The sequence below is a fragment of the Danio rerio genome, chromosome 20 (genome assembly GCF_049306965.1).
Source record: "Danio rerio strain Tuebingen ecotype United States chromosome 20, GRCz12tu, whole genome shotgun sequence".
In the NCBI taxonomy this organism is placed as follows: Eukaryota; Metazoa; Chordata; class Actinopteri; order Cypriniformes; family Danionidae; genus Danio; species Danio rerio.
The window spans coordinates 44,048,019-44,063,230 of NC_133195.1; the positions used below are offsets into that span (position 1 = coordinate 44,048,019).

General features: G+C 35.0%; 3 protein-coding genes across 9 annotated transcripts in view; 1 reads left to right on the forward strand and 2 right to left on the reverse strand.

The window, feature by feature from the left end:
- Positions 1 to 15,212, forward strand: part of tbc1d32 (TBC1 domain family, member 32) — a 99,014-nt gene that overhangs the window by 12,070 nt on the left and 71,732 nt on the right. For 2 of the 7 annotated variants that reach the window (XM_009294920.5, XM_073932916.1), the window contains exons 1-3: positions 10,015 to 10,396; positions 12,807 to 13,046; positions 13,137 to 13,298. In XM_009294920.5, coding sequence (XP_009293195.1) covers positions 12,892 to 13,046; positions 13,137 to 13,298 — 317 coding nt within the window. In that variant the 5' untranslated portion in view covers positions 10,015 to 10,396; positions 12,807 to 12,891. Of the gene's footprint in view, positions 1 to 10,014; positions 10,397 to 12,806; positions 13,047 to 13,136; positions 13,299 to 15,212 lie in introns of those variants that run through there. The other 5 variants (XM_021468491.3, XM_073932917.1, XM_073932914.1 and 2 more) reach the window with 3 other exon arrangements.
- Positions 768 to 3,844, reverse strand: gja11 (gap junction protein, alpha 11). Its single transcript, NM_001030200.2, has 2 exons — positions 3,781 to 3,844; positions 768 to 2,031 (listed from the first exon to the last, which is right to left on the reverse strand). Exon 2 carries the CDS (start codon positions 2,009 to 2,011, stop codon positions 1,115 to 1,117), a length of 897 nt encoding a protein of 298 aa, NP_001025371.1. The 5' UTR covers positions 2,012 to 2,031; positions 3,781 to 3,844; the 3' UTR covers positions 768 to 1,114.
- Positions 5,353 to 10,014, reverse strand: hsdl1 (hydroxysteroid dehydrogenase like 1). The gene is given in 4 exon segments (NM_001008607.1): positions 5,353 to 5,844; positions 5,943 to 6,164; positions 7,535 to 7,980; positions 9,604 to 10,014. Coding segments are annotated over 4 exon segments (960 nt in total). The 5' UTR covers positions 9,824 to 10,014; the 3' UTR covers positions 5,353 to 5,772.

The window sequence follows — 15,212 nt, forward strand, 5'->3', positions numbered from 1 at the left end:
ATATAATCAAGGGCGGACTTAACCAATAAGCGAGCTAAGCAGTCGCTTAGGGCCCCCGTGTAGGCTTCTTCAGTGCCAAGAAGCCTACATTAATCATGTAGCTCTTTTATACATTTTCTTCCATATTTTGTAAGTTCGTTCTATAACTGTTAAGGTTTTAACATTATTACTTCTGTTCAAAACCGGGGGCCCCCAAGAATAGTGGAACGTTCCTTTCGTACTGCACATGAGGTGTGTGAGTGGTTCAAAGACATCGCCAGTCTGCCAGCGATCAGAGTAGAGTTAGGTAGAGTGAGAATTTAGATAAAATTTTGGGGAAAAAAAGTAGAAATAAGACAAACAATGAAACGTAGCTTTTCTGCGATCCCGCTTTCTGGCCGAAACACCTCTCAGGTGATGAGCGCTGTGAGCTTGTTAAGAGAGGGCCTGTTCAAATAAAATAACATTTCCCAGTGAAACGGCCCCCGATTCACAAACAGCTATTATTCAATTCAAATGAAAAATGGTGATTAGTTTGGAAGATTTTGTATACTTTATTTAAAATTATTTAAGTACTTTTAATATGTTTAATATGTGTTTACAAAAAAAATAATAAAATAAAAAAATCTACAGAAAAAAAATTTCTGGAAAAAAAATGAGTTGCTTAGGCCCCCAAATCACTAAGTCTGCCCCTGAATATAATAATGTAACCTACTTTATCAGGAAGAAAAATGACAGAATATTAATCAGCACAGTAGTTTGATTAAAAAAAGAAATGATTCTTTGAATGATCTTTATATAATGTTTTTATTTTATTTTTTTTTTGCTGCACATAAACTGCATTCAAATGCATTTATTTTTGTATAAATACAGAAACAGATTGAAACAGAACAGTTTACATGTCACAGTTTTGAAAATGCATTGAACCTTCACACAGAAAGTAATTTTAGACACAATAAAGAAAAAGGAAAACATCACAAATTTCAGCAATACATTATTGATCTGTTAAACAGAGAGAGGCAGCTCATCGTGTGCTTAAAGCCAGGCGGTCATGACCATGCACGAGTCACTTTGTATGACTGACTGTTTGCTTTAGTTGACCGTGTGAAAGCCTTTGTGTACAAAGGCCTGCTGATCAGATATGAACCTCTTGCATGTCAGCACTGCGACCCTCTGAAGCCAAGCTCTTGGTCGCCTCATTGCCAGGTTCCCTCCTCTGAAGCTCCAACTCGCGGTTCATCCAATTCTGTATCACCTGATCTGTATTTTTAAAGTTCTTTTTGCTCACCACAGGGGTCACCGGAGTGATGGTGTAGTCCTTTTTGCGGCTGAGACACTCGCTGATCTTCTTAGCGCAAAGATATAAGATCTCAATCACATTTAGGAGCAAGGAAATGCAAGCCACCACCAGCATAAACCAAATGAAGATGGTTTTCTCAGTGGGCCTCGACAAAAAACAGTCCACCTTGTGAGGACACGGGAAATAGCTGCAGACATATTGAGCCCTAAGAGTGAAGCCATAAAGATAGTATTGGCCCAAAATGAAACCCACCTCCAGTAGTATCTTACAAAGCAAACTCAGAATGTAGCTTCTCAGAAGACGTCCACGGATGTTGACCTTCCCGTTTTCCCGGCTGTACTTGGGAACTTTGTAGCCTTTCTTGAGGAAGAGGTTGATTTGCTCATTCTGAAGCTCTTTCTTCATCATCTCTCGCACTTTCTTTTCGGCGTGTATGACGTGGACGACGTGGCCCAGGTAGGCCAGAGTTGGCGTGGACACAGAGATGATCTGAAGCACCCAGTAGCGGACGTGCGAGATTGGGAACGCGCGGTCGTAGCAGACGTTTTCGCATCCCGGTTGCTCTGTGTTGCAGATGAAGTCGGACTGCTCATCGCCCCACACTCTCTCAGCGCCGGCTCCAAGGACTAGAATCCTGAAGACAAACAGGACGGTGAGCCAGATTTTTCCCACTACGGTGGAGTGTGTCTGGACTCTATCCAGCAGTCGTCCGAGGAAATCCCACTCGCCCATCTGTAATGTTAATTGAATTCCTGAAAAGAAAAGACATTTTTATTAATTGGATAGACTGGCAACATTTTGTACAAGCACTGTTTTAACATTAACATTGTGGATTTAACATGCAGTATGCAGTAGGTTATGTTCCATGCTGTGCATAGGAACTAAGGTTTTACCTCAAAAACTCAAAACATTGATGCTGTCATTAGCAATACGCAGTCTTTATCTGAGCTTATAATTCTGTAATAAGCACATTTTTGAACATTTACACAACACGTTTTGAACATTTACCAATATCTGAATGCTGATTTTTTACCGAAGTGCAAAATAGGATGTTTTCGAGTAGTTTTATATATACAGTTGAAGTCAAAATTATTAGCCCGGTTGAATTTCATAAAAAGTCATATTTATTTTATTTTGGCTAGAATAAAAGTTTTCAGTTTTTTTAAGGTCAATATTATTAGCCCTCTTAAGCAATATTTATTTTTGATTGTCTGTAGAACAAACCATCATTATGCAATGACTTGCCTAATAACCCTAGCTTGCTAAGTTAACATAATTATCCTAGATAAGCTTTTAAATTGCACTTTAAGCTGTATACTAGTATCTTCAAAAATATCTAGTCAGTATATCTTATGTACTGTCATCATGACAAAGATAAAAGAAATCAGTCATTAGAAATGAGTTATTAAAACTATTATTAATACTAATAATACTAAAAAAAATCTTCTCTCCGTTAAATCGAAATTGGGGAAAAATATACTGGGGGTAATAATTCATGAGAGCTAATAAGGCTAATTCTGACTTTAACTGTGTGCGTTAGACTAGATAAATCATTTTAAATCACACCAGATATTAGATAAGAAATCCACAGCAAGACATATGCACTACAAATAATAAATATTTAAATATTTTCCAAATTATGTTTAACAGAGCAAGGACATTTTTACAGTATGTCTAATAATATTTTTTCTTCTGGAGAAACTTTTATTTGTTTTATATTGGCTAGACAAAGCAAAACATCAAAGTTTTAATAAAATATATAATTCTTATATGCTAAATTAACAGTTTTTTATAAAATCTGCTTAACATTTACACATTGTACTTTTTTGCACACTTTGAATAAAGTTCAAAACAATAACATTTATTTAAAATACAATATTTACAACTTTGTGTTTTCCACTAAACAAAAGTATCTAAATATCTAAATAGCCCCAAATATAGCAGTTAAGTTGTAAATGAATAAATAAAATCAAAAATATTTTTTTGATATGCTAATGTTATTCACAATGTTCAAAAAAATCTGCTCAATATTTTTTTCAATACTTTTTTTTTTAGGACGGTTTAAATAGAAAGTTCAAATCAGTGACATTTATTTAGAATACAATATTTTATAACCTGTGTTTTCATCTAAAAAAATCTTAATGACTCCAAACATTACAGTTAAATTGTAAAGAAATAAATAAATTTGATAATTTTATTGATAAATGAAAAATAAATTCACTTAGTAAAAGTAAATTTACTAAGTGTAAGTAAAATATATATTTTTATGTTTATTAAAGAGGTCTCCTATACTCACCAAGGCAGAGTTTACTATTTATCAGAAATAAATTTAGAGTAATACATAAAAAAGCAAAAGTTAAAAGTTTACTTTTACATACTTTTTAGGATAAAAATTCACATTTATTTAAAATGCAATATTAAAACCCTTATGTTTTCCTCTAAAAAATATCTAAATGACCCCAATGACCCCATACAGTAAAATGACAAATACATTTACTTACCAAATATAAAAGCACAGAGAAGGCTCGAAAAGACTGCTCAGGGACTCAACAAAGATGTATGTGTAACAAGTTTTCGTTAAACCTTCCACTTCCTATCCTAGGAGGCAGTTTTGAACCAAAACAAAGATTGTCACATTATCATTGTGTAGACTCCAACCATTTTCAACCTTGACATCTGGAGCTGGAATATTTAGTTTGGATATGTTAAGCTGCGTTTCTCATGCATATTTATATGGCATGAATTTACTTTAGAATACAGCTGAAGTCAGAATTTTTAGCCCCCTTCAATTTTTTTTTTCTTTTTAAATATTTCCCAAATAATGTTTACCAGAGCAAGGAAATTTTCCCAGTATGTCTGATAATGTTTTTTCTTCTGTAGAAAGTCTTATTTGTTTTATTTCGGCAGGAATAAAAGCAGTTTTTTTTCTGTTATCATGGTAAATCTAAAAGAAATCAGTTAATAGAAAAGAGTTAATAAAACTATTATGCTTAGAAATGTGTTAAAAAAAATCAAATCTGCTTTCTGTTAAACAGAAATTGGGGAAAAAATAAACAAGTGGTCTAATAATTGAGGGGGCTAATAATTCTGACTTCAACTGTATATGTTTAACTATGGATTGTGCTTTACTACTGCTCTGTAATGCTAAATAATGATTTTCTTTCTGCAGGACAGTCATCTAAATAACAAAAATGATTGTTTTTATATAATGTTTTTATATAAAGTAAACAGGTAGTACAGTCCTCAGTATAGTGTTGCGTTATTAGCTTAAAAGTATTTCTAGTACAACAAAATACATAAATCAATCAAAATAGTTATTATAATAGCAAAAATTATTAACTAACATTTGACTATTTCATACTTGATTGTGAAAAAATAATTTCTGAAACCATTTTCTGAAGTATTTTTTTCTACATGGAGATTTCCATTTTAAATACACTGAAGGAGATCTATTACTAAAAAAAGTCTTGTCTTTGTTTTGTACTTTTGTTAAGGTCAACATACATGGGATTACATAAACCAAGTGTATTATGTGTTCTTGGCACTCGAGACACAACATTTGACCTTATCCGCTCATTTAGAGAGATAATACTGGCATGACAGTCAGCATGACTAGAGTTTATATGATAGAGAAAAAAGTTCCAAACATAAAAAAAATAGTCACATTTTATAATAAGATGTTGTTAATGTATATACTAACATGAGCTAGTTATGTACAGTACTTGTACAGCATTTATTAATCGTAGTTGAACATTTGCATGTATTACATGTATTAACATTCACATGCATGCTTGTTTACATTAGTTAATGCACCATAAGTTAACATGAACATGTTTGTTTTATTAATTAAATTTATGATTTAATAACATATATATATACTATTATTTATTAAATGAATTAATAATGAAATAATGTTGTAATAAATGTATTGTTCATTGTTTGTTCAAGTTGGTAAATGCATTAACTAATACAACTTTATTGTAGTGTTACCAAATAATTCAAGTTTCAAGCATGGAACTTGGGAATGATCCTGTGTATCAAAAGTTTATTTAAAAAATGCAGTCTTTATATATGCATCAAAGCTTTTTATTGATCATATCTTTATTACATGAGATACACTGCAATAATCAGACAATCAGTAGTAAAATATGTTCTGTCACTGCTGAGTACAGCCAGTACACTCAAAATACCTGAAATTTAAATAAATACCTCATTTACAAAACCCTTTCTTTTCAAAATATGAACATGACCTTTACTAAATGAATAAAGATGGAATTTAAAGTCAAAACCTATATAGTATATATAACAGTAGTGCAAAAAATATAATAGCTTAGTCATCATGATCCAACTGCTAAATGTTGTGCAATCAAATATACTGAAAATCTGAGCCATTTCACACAGAATTGATTATACAGTAGGAATGAGTTTCAACATGCTTTCCATCTCCAAATTTGGTCGAAACAACATCGTCTTTCATATAGATGTAAAACATTTCAGGTGGCCATTGTGAAAACGCGTGACCCCAGCATCCAAACCCACTCCGGCATCATCTTCACCAGTCCAAGCTAGAGACAATGCAAATGTAAACACATTAAAAAAATAAAATAAAATACTAAATACACGGTAGGTATCGAACTCAAGAGGAAACCAATTGAAGAAATACCTGCATACTGTGAGGCCAGTATCCTGTGGTTCTGTGAGAGATGCCTAAAGTTGAAAGAGCGTGGCTGGCATACACTTGTGGGCTTGGCACCAACCAGCTAGCAGGAGGAGCAGAACCCTCAGGTCTTTGAGATGCGACTCTAAAAGGCAGCAGACTCTGCACAAAGACTCCTTGATCACCATATTCATAGTGCAGGGAGCGACTGAAGTTATCGAGAAAGGCCTGTGGGGAATTGATAAACATTGCAACATTAGCAAGTAGGAATTGAAGAGGGATGACAAACCTACGAAGACGTCAAGGACGGCGCAAAGTCTAAGCCATTCACAATATATAAATATTATAATAATCTGACCACTTCATCGAATATCCGACTTTTTGAAATGTACACTATATATACTATCCTCCCTATACTCAACACTTTAAAGAGCCCGTTTAATACTTTGAAATGTGCATCTGTATTTGACGTTTGACGTAATCTTAAACTAAACACGAAGAAAGGGTGGGGCATAGTGTAGCTCCTCCCCTTTAAGAAAAAACAGCCAATAGCATTTTGTTTTCTCATTGTTTTGCCAGTAAATGTCATTGAGCTTAATCGCATCAAATGTGAAGTGTCTTAAAGGGGGCGGGGCATGTCAGATACAAGAGAGCATTTGATTGGTCACGATTTGATGAGAACCTGAATGAAGTATGAAGCGATGTGAATAAACCATTGATCTATTTAGGCGGAAGTGACTACAAGCTTAACATGTTTGTATCCATTTTATATCTTCTAAACATGAATTTTGTCACTGATTTGTCACTTGTAAATATCCTAAAAACTAACAATACTGATACTAACATGTAAAAAAAAAACGTTTTTAAATTCATGGGATCTTCAAGCGATTCACAATACATGATTATTGTAACGATCAGATCACTTCATCGAATATGTATTATACAGGGGCATAGTGTAGCTCCTCCCCTTTATAAAAAAAAAAAAAACAGCCAATAGCATTTTTTCTCATCGTTTTGCCAGTAAGTGTTTTTGAGATCAGTCGCATCAAATGTGAAGTGTCTTGACGGGGGGCAGGGCATGTCAGATACAAGAGAGCATTTGATTGGTCACGATTTCATGAGAACCTGAAGTATGAGGCGATGTGAATAAACCATTGATCTATTTAGGTGGAATTGACTACAAGCTTATATAAATTTTATATCTTCTAAACGTGAATTTTGTTACTTTTTGCCACTTATAGATAACCCAAAAAAACTAACAATACTTACACTAACATCTAAAAAACTTTATTTTAATTTTATGGGACCTTCAAGCAATTCACAATACACAATTATTGTAATGATCAGATCACTTCATCGAATATGTATTATACACAGACACCTTCTTTTTGAAATGTACACTATATATTGTAGAACTGCAGATTAACTATATGTACTGTCCTCCTTATACTCAACACCTTAACTCTTTCTGGCATTTTTCGTAAAGCTGTTTTGGAATGATAATAACTGTAAAAAGCACTATGCCAATAAACTTGAAATGATTTGAATAGAACACTATATATTGGCAGGAAAACAAGAAGACAAGTAAACACACTGACCGTAGATGCAGAAAAAGCTGCCTTTCTAGGAATCGGATGAAAGCAGTGCCCTGAGGAAATGTTGACCACTGCTCCTCTTCCCTTTTCCATCATAGCGGGCAGTGCCAGGCGGGTGACAAGGGTGGTAGCTGCTATATTTCTATTGATAGTGCCCCACAGTACAGATTCAGAGAGTTCTAGGAAGTTTTGAGAAATCTCCAGAGTCCCGTCAAAACTGTTAACAAGGAAACCGATATCTTTACTACTGATGGCATCTTTTATGGGTTTGCAGGCCGAGGGGCCTTGATTAAAGTCTGCCTCAATACAAATGGCCTCCACGCCGTAATTGTTTGAGATTAGTCTGGCAGTGTCCGACACACTGCTGAGGTCTTTGCTAATCAGGATCACACAGATGCCATGCCTGGCCAGTTCCTCTGCATATGCTTTTGCTATTGCCTCTGAAGCACCTGTTGGAATAAATTAATAAATGAAAGACACATTTTTTACATAACAGTAACATTTCTATTTTTTATGGAAGCTTGTTTCCAGCATGGAAAAAAGAAAAGCCAAATGTGACCTATGTTATAAATATTTATTTTCTGATAACTGTATCTCACAAATGCAAGGTTTGAACCAATAATTGGATAGTTCACCTAAAAATTAAGATCATCATCATCATTTACTTGTATCAATCCTTTTTGAATTTCTTCTGTCGAACACATAAAGAGATATTTAAAAAAAATGTTTGAAACCTAGCCATGCACCTTCATAGAATTTGTTTTTCCTACTATGGAAGTCAATGGTTACAGGTTGAAAGCATTCTTCAAAATATCTTTTTTTGTGTTTGACAAAAGAACGAATTTTATAAAGGATTGGAATCACTTGAGGGTGAGTAAATAGTATGGAAAATTGTTTTATGGGACGTGAACCATCACTTTAATACTTAATTCATTCCTGTAACTGCTGTTATATATTTGCTCATACATTCAACGACAGCTTGTGACATGCAGACTATAATGTTTACCATGGTACTTTGAATATTCGGTCTTCAATCACATGCAAGTATGACTTCAAAACAACATTAGCACTATTTATTTGACTGTAAACAATGTTAAGCTTTGATAGTCATTGGCTGATAATATGATTTCCCTTTTTAGAATTTGCAAAGAATCCTTTTCTGAAATTATATAATTAAGGAGAAAGTCTAAATGTGTGAATGTAGATAAGAATAACTTCAATTCTCTGGAGAAAAAAAAAGGATTATGAGAGAAAAATATTAGAATTGTGAAAACTCAAACTCAGAGGGAAAATTCTGATTAAGAATCTTCAGATTAAGTTTACTATCTTTTTCATTTTTATTCTGTGACAGAACAAGCTTCCATGGAATGCAGTGTTAAAACATATATGGGACAATCTACCAGAAACAAACATTTTCACTTATAAAAAATGTGATGGCCTGACTTAAAGTTGTCCTCCTCAAAAAAAATCCTAAAAAGCAAGCATAAAATTATACAATTCAATAATAGAACGCATCCTTGATGACTGTCAGCTTCTTCTGTCAAATGTGGTCACTTCCGAGTCTTAAACATGTATTGCACACATTTTATGACTGACAGAAACATGGGGACAATTGTAAAATTATTTGTATTATATATTTGTAGTATTTATTTGTAGATTTGATTTAAAATCTCATGTGTTTAATCAATTGATGTGAATGATAAAAACTTAAACTTTGCTATTTCTGTTTTTTTTCTCTCTCTCTCTCTCTCTAAATAACATTTTTTTGCATTACAAAACTATTAAAGCTCTAGGTTCAAATTGGCTAAGGACAATGACAGGTTTGTATATTTTGTTAAGTGTTTGTAATGAAGAAAAAAAAGTCTGAGAACCAAGTGAAGGACATATTCCTTTACAGAACTCACAGAAATTTTGGGGATTAAATACTTCTTATTCACTCTATTTATGTTTTTATTTCAGGGACACATAATGTACGTTTCTGGTAGAATGTCCCATATTACTTTATAATGGAAATACATTAATAATGCATGAATTCATTATGAAAAAAGATAGTTATTCACTTTTAAACCTACCACATATGATAGCCCATTGTCCATATTGCTGACTAAGATCTCTATGGCGCACAAGACGAGGAACAAAATAAAGCCTTATCAGACTATAGCAGTCCCTCATAAATATAACAGTTTTGCTGGCCATGTAACACGCGCCCACGAGCGCCAGCGTTTCCACATAACCACTGCATGATCTAGCAATTTCTCTATACAAAAGCTGGAAGCTGTCAACAGCGGCCATTACAAGCTGTATTCTGTACACTCTCAGTTACCTGCTGATTCGAAAAATTGTACTCTTTAAATTCAACGTTTTAGTTTGCACCCAACTAGCTTCACTATGTTTGTTAATACACGCGCTATATCACCAGATTCTCCTCTTCGGTCTCCTCACATCATATGAATCAGGAAACCCGGAACATTCAAAAGTCACGTGACACACTCCTGTCACGTGACTAAAGCTGGCGTCTTCAGTCAGCGTCACATACATCCAAACAATACCTTTCTTACCATTTCTCCGGTTTTGATGTGCTTCCTCGTATAATTTTTGCTAGCTTAAACTGTGCTGGAAACAGAATATATGCATATGGTTGTGCAGAGAAGCTTATATTTCGCAAATGACGGGTGTTTTACACCCGCGTATTGTGGAGGCTTCAACACAGCTGAGCTTGTTTCCATAGAAACGGATAGTGCTAACGGATGCTAAGCTGACTTTTACACAGCTCCCTGCATTATGAAACGTCTGCTTATGAATTATTTCTAATCTCATGGAAGCGTCGTTGCTGGTCTGTGAGAACATGATGTGAAATTTTAGCAGGTAATGTTTCAAACTATTCATTATGTGTATTTGTAATGTTAATAATAAGGAAAACTGTGGGCTTTGAATAGCAAACGTCAGTTTTAATGCTCATATAATATGGCAGCTAACTTGTGGTGCTTTTTCCCCTCGGGTAGGCGTTTGCTGTAACGTGAATGACTCTATTTATTACTCTATTTTCACATTTTAGCTATATTAGCTAGCCTTGAGTAGACTGTATATGTGCTTCAGTGAGATTTGGGCATGTCTGCCTTTGCTATTTCTACCTACATATGAATTTTCATTTTAAAATGTATTGTTTGTTTTGGGTTGAGTGAAATAATAAAGAAAAAAGTTGCGTAAAATCATTTAGAATCCTTAGAATATTGTTTTCAAAGCATTATATGTAGACCCGTATCCAGTTTGGCAAAGGGGGTTCTTTTTTTTCTCAATAAGTAGACCTTTTTGCAGTTATACACTTAATTGTTTTTTTATTTAATTATGAGATTTAAATACATTTTAAGCACATTTTTTTAGCTGGATTAGCTTGTCAGATGACCATCACAACCACACTATTTTGATGTTCCAAACATATTTCTTAAATTTAGAATAAAGAAATATATAATATAATATAAAATATTATATATATATAAACACACACACACACACACACACACACACACACACATATATATATATATATATATATATATATATATATATGTATATGTATGTATTACCTAGTATATAATAAAAAAAACAATCCGTTTTAAATTAAACACAAAAATAATAATAATTCCTTACATTTGTATAGTGCTTTTCTGGGCAATCAAAGCGCTTTTCACATAGGGGGGAATCTTCTCATCCAGTGTGCAGCATTCACCTGGATGACGCGACAGCAGCCATATTGCGCCAGACCACACACCCGACACCAGCTGATTGGTGGAGAGGAGACAGAGTAATAAAGCCATTATGATATGGGGATGGTTAGGAGGCCATGATAGACAGAGGCCAGTTATCAAATTTTCTTATTCATTTCCTACTCTTCTTCAAAGGACATCCCGGGATTTTTAACGACCACAGAGAGTCAGGACCTCGGTTCATTGTCTCATCTGAAAGACAGTGCTCACTGAGCAGTATAGTGTCCCTGTCGCTAGACTGGGGCATTAGGACCCACACAGACCACTGGTTGGGTGCAGTCGTGTAGCGGACGGGCCTGCAGGGCACGCACCACAGGGGGGCCCCGCGTGATTAGAAGGCCCTGCGTCGTCGCGACTTGAAAATCTGGCAACCGCAATAATCAAACCCCTGGGAACAACTGTGGTCAGAACCAAAGTTTACAGGACTGTGTTTTCTGAACTCCTCTAAAGCGGTGGATAGCTTCACACTGATAGCTTGCCGCCGAACTGCGTCATAACTCATTACCATAAAGTTGACTTGATTTCAATTCTCCTCGACACCCACACCGGAGAAGATGCGCCGCACTGCTCCTCACCGCCGGTTCTCATTGAAAATGAATGACTTTCGGTTACTTTGACCCTCTCGCCGATTGTTTGTGATATAATAATAATATTAAAAAATAATAATAGCAGTAGTGGAGAGCTTCACAGTTTTTGAAAGTACATTTGAAAATTCATGGATAACAACAATTCTATTTAAATTCATTTTAATATAATGGTTTTTCTATGAATTAGTTTCACTATTTATGATGGTATAACAGTCAAAATAGGACAAATGAGCTCATATATGAGAAAAATTCTAGACTTTGTCAATGAGGGGTGGGTGTTTTGAACCACCCCCTCCCCCCTGGTTACGGGCCTGATATGTGTCAGTCAGATTTGTGCGTTTCTAGCTTTGCTGTTTCAACCTAAATATGAATACCTTTGTTTTTCTTTTTTGTTTGTATTGGGTAAAATAATGATGAAAAATGTTACATAAAATCCTTTAAATACTGTTTTTAAGGCATTCCAGGAAGGGCTGGGCGATATGGCAAAAATGCCATCTTGATAATTATTTTCTATATTAAATGATACGATATATATTTTGATTTAAGTTGTTAATGCTTCCAGATTTAAAAAGATTATCCCAACAATGAATGACTGAAGCCACAAAACTTAGCTGGTCCATTAAATAGCATTAAATGGTGGCTGAAAATCCGATGCATCTCTAATATCAACACATTTTAAGATTCCCATTGTTTTTGCTGTGTGATTGGCTCTTTGAATAATATAGAGTAAAAAAAAGTCCAGAGCTTATTGTTATTGACATAAATTTTATCGTAATTCGATAAAATATTGTTTTATTGGCCCAGCCCCAGTTCCTAGAATCTTTTTGTACAGTAGAAGCATTCCTGCTAAACCTAAAAAAACACAAACTTTGTGTCAAAATACACTGCATAGACTGCGTATACTTCCCACCTCTGTTACTACAGGCCAAACACACCTTACTTAACACCCTTGTTTCTCTAAACAAGAGATTCCCTGCTGAGAAGAGCCGATTACACCCCCTGAGGAGCGATGTCTCAGTTCTCCACCGAGGATGAGGCAGAGCTCCAGACCCTGCTGCGAAAGCTCCTGAAAAGTGTCAAAGACAGAATCTCAGGAGCACCATCGGTAGAATGTGCTGAGGAGATCCTGCTTCATTTGGAGGAAACTGACAAGAACTTCCACAAGTGAGAGATCTGTCTGTATGTGTTAAGCCTAATTGTGATTGCTGATTGTTTGACTTATTTTGAAGCTCTCTCTTTCTCTCTTTTATTCAGCTATGAGTTTGTCAAGTATCTAAGGGAGTATGTGGAGAGCAGCTTGGGAGCAGTTATTGAAGTGGAGACTGAGAATTTTACTAAGGGTGAAGGTCATGCTGTTGGCTCTGGGCAGGACACCTTGGTTCACGCTGTTACAAAGAACACTAGGGAGTCTACACAGTATGTGCTTTTCAGATTTCTTATGCCATCTATCTTTTTATTTTCTATATTATAAGATACTTTTGTAAATGTGTGCTTACTGCATGATGCAAACATTTCTGCAGCAACGCAATGAAGAAAGTAAACATTGTCAGGAATCTTTAAAATCAAAATTAATTATAAAAATGCAGTGATGAAAGTGAATACCAAGTACCATTGATGTTAACAGATAAAGCACTTTATTGCATGATGCAAAATTATCTGCATCAATGAAACTTTGGAACGAGTTTGATTAGGAGTAATTTTTTAACTAATTACATTTCAGTGTATATATTTTCTATACAATAAATATTTCCATAAACCTTTTAAAAGTATTTTACTAAAAAGCTAATGAATCAATCATTCATTTTCCTTCAGCTTAATCCCTTATATTATTAGGGATAATTACAGCAGAATGTACTGCCAACTATTCTGACATATGTTTTATGCAGTAGATGCCCTTCCAGCCGCAACCCAGTACTGGGAAACCCTCCCACCCCACCCCCACCCCCCCCCACACACACACCTAATGAATCATATAATGAATCAAATCTTCAGGATAATTCACAACTATTGATACAGTATACTCCATAACTTTAATAAATTATTGCACATTACGAAATAATAAGTAAAACATAAAACTACATTGTTTAGGTTATTACATTAAATAATATATATTTAAACATATTTTAAAACCTGAAATGTTAGTATAAAAATTTCTTAAATTCCTTATATATGTGAAATATTATTCGATTAATTATAAAACTTCAGAAATTATTTTTGCATGTTGGTTTTGTACTCGGTTGAATTAAAAAAATAAAATATCAAAATTCTTATCAAACTAAAACGAACACAAATGTGTAGCTGAGTTAATTAGTGGCGTTTATTTATAAACTAATTTCGAGAGGAGCACGCGCTTATGATTGATAGCAGCTGGGCCTCATTAGCTAATGCATGATTCACCAATCAGACGATTCCTAAATCGCTATAAATAACTAGAGTATCTTACCTCAGCCATCTTCGTATTGAAGAATCCGCCCTTCCTACCCTACTCCTCCCCTTTCCTTGTCAGGGCAGCGTGGAGGCCCAATGGTTAGTATTATTGCCTCACAGCAAGAATGTCGCTGGCTCCGCTCTTACCTGGCTAAATTGGCATTTCTGTGTGCAGTTTGCATGTTCTCCCTGTGTTTGCGTGGGTTTTCCCAGGGCTCTCTGGTTTCTTCCCACAGACCAAAAACAAGTAACATAAGTAAATTGACAAAACTAAATCGACATCAGACAAGCGTTGAATTCAGCATACACTCTCCATAACTATTCATAATCTACATTTACCATTATCAAGCAGGGGAGTTCTCGCAACCTATCTGGCTCTACCTACTCCATAACTATTCCTAATCTACATTTACCATTATCAAGCAGGGGAGTTCTCGCAACCTATCTGGCTCTACCTATCTCAAGCCCTACCCTGGGCTCGAGGATCTCACAGGCTCAGGGCTTTCTCCTGGGACAGCATGCCAAACACGCTTTATAATCAATCATCAGTTAAGGGTGAACTCTTGAATTACTATAAAACAAAATGTATTTGATTGAAGCTCATGGTAGGTCTTTAAAAGTTTATATATGCTATTGTCAGGCTTCTTTTAGTTTCTTGTAGTCCTGTTGCCTAGTAAAGTTTGCAATATTAGATGACTTTAACAAAAGGCCCAGCAGGCCCAGGGAGTCAACATGACGTCAGATTGATGTTGTACCCCAATCTTGTGGGGTGTTGCATTGTGGGTGGAAATGAAAATCAGGTTGATGTCAGAACCCAAAGTCACTTTCCAACGCAACCTAAAACCAGCTGAGTATCAACGTCTAATGATGTTACAGCTTGTGATATTACCTATGTATGGATGT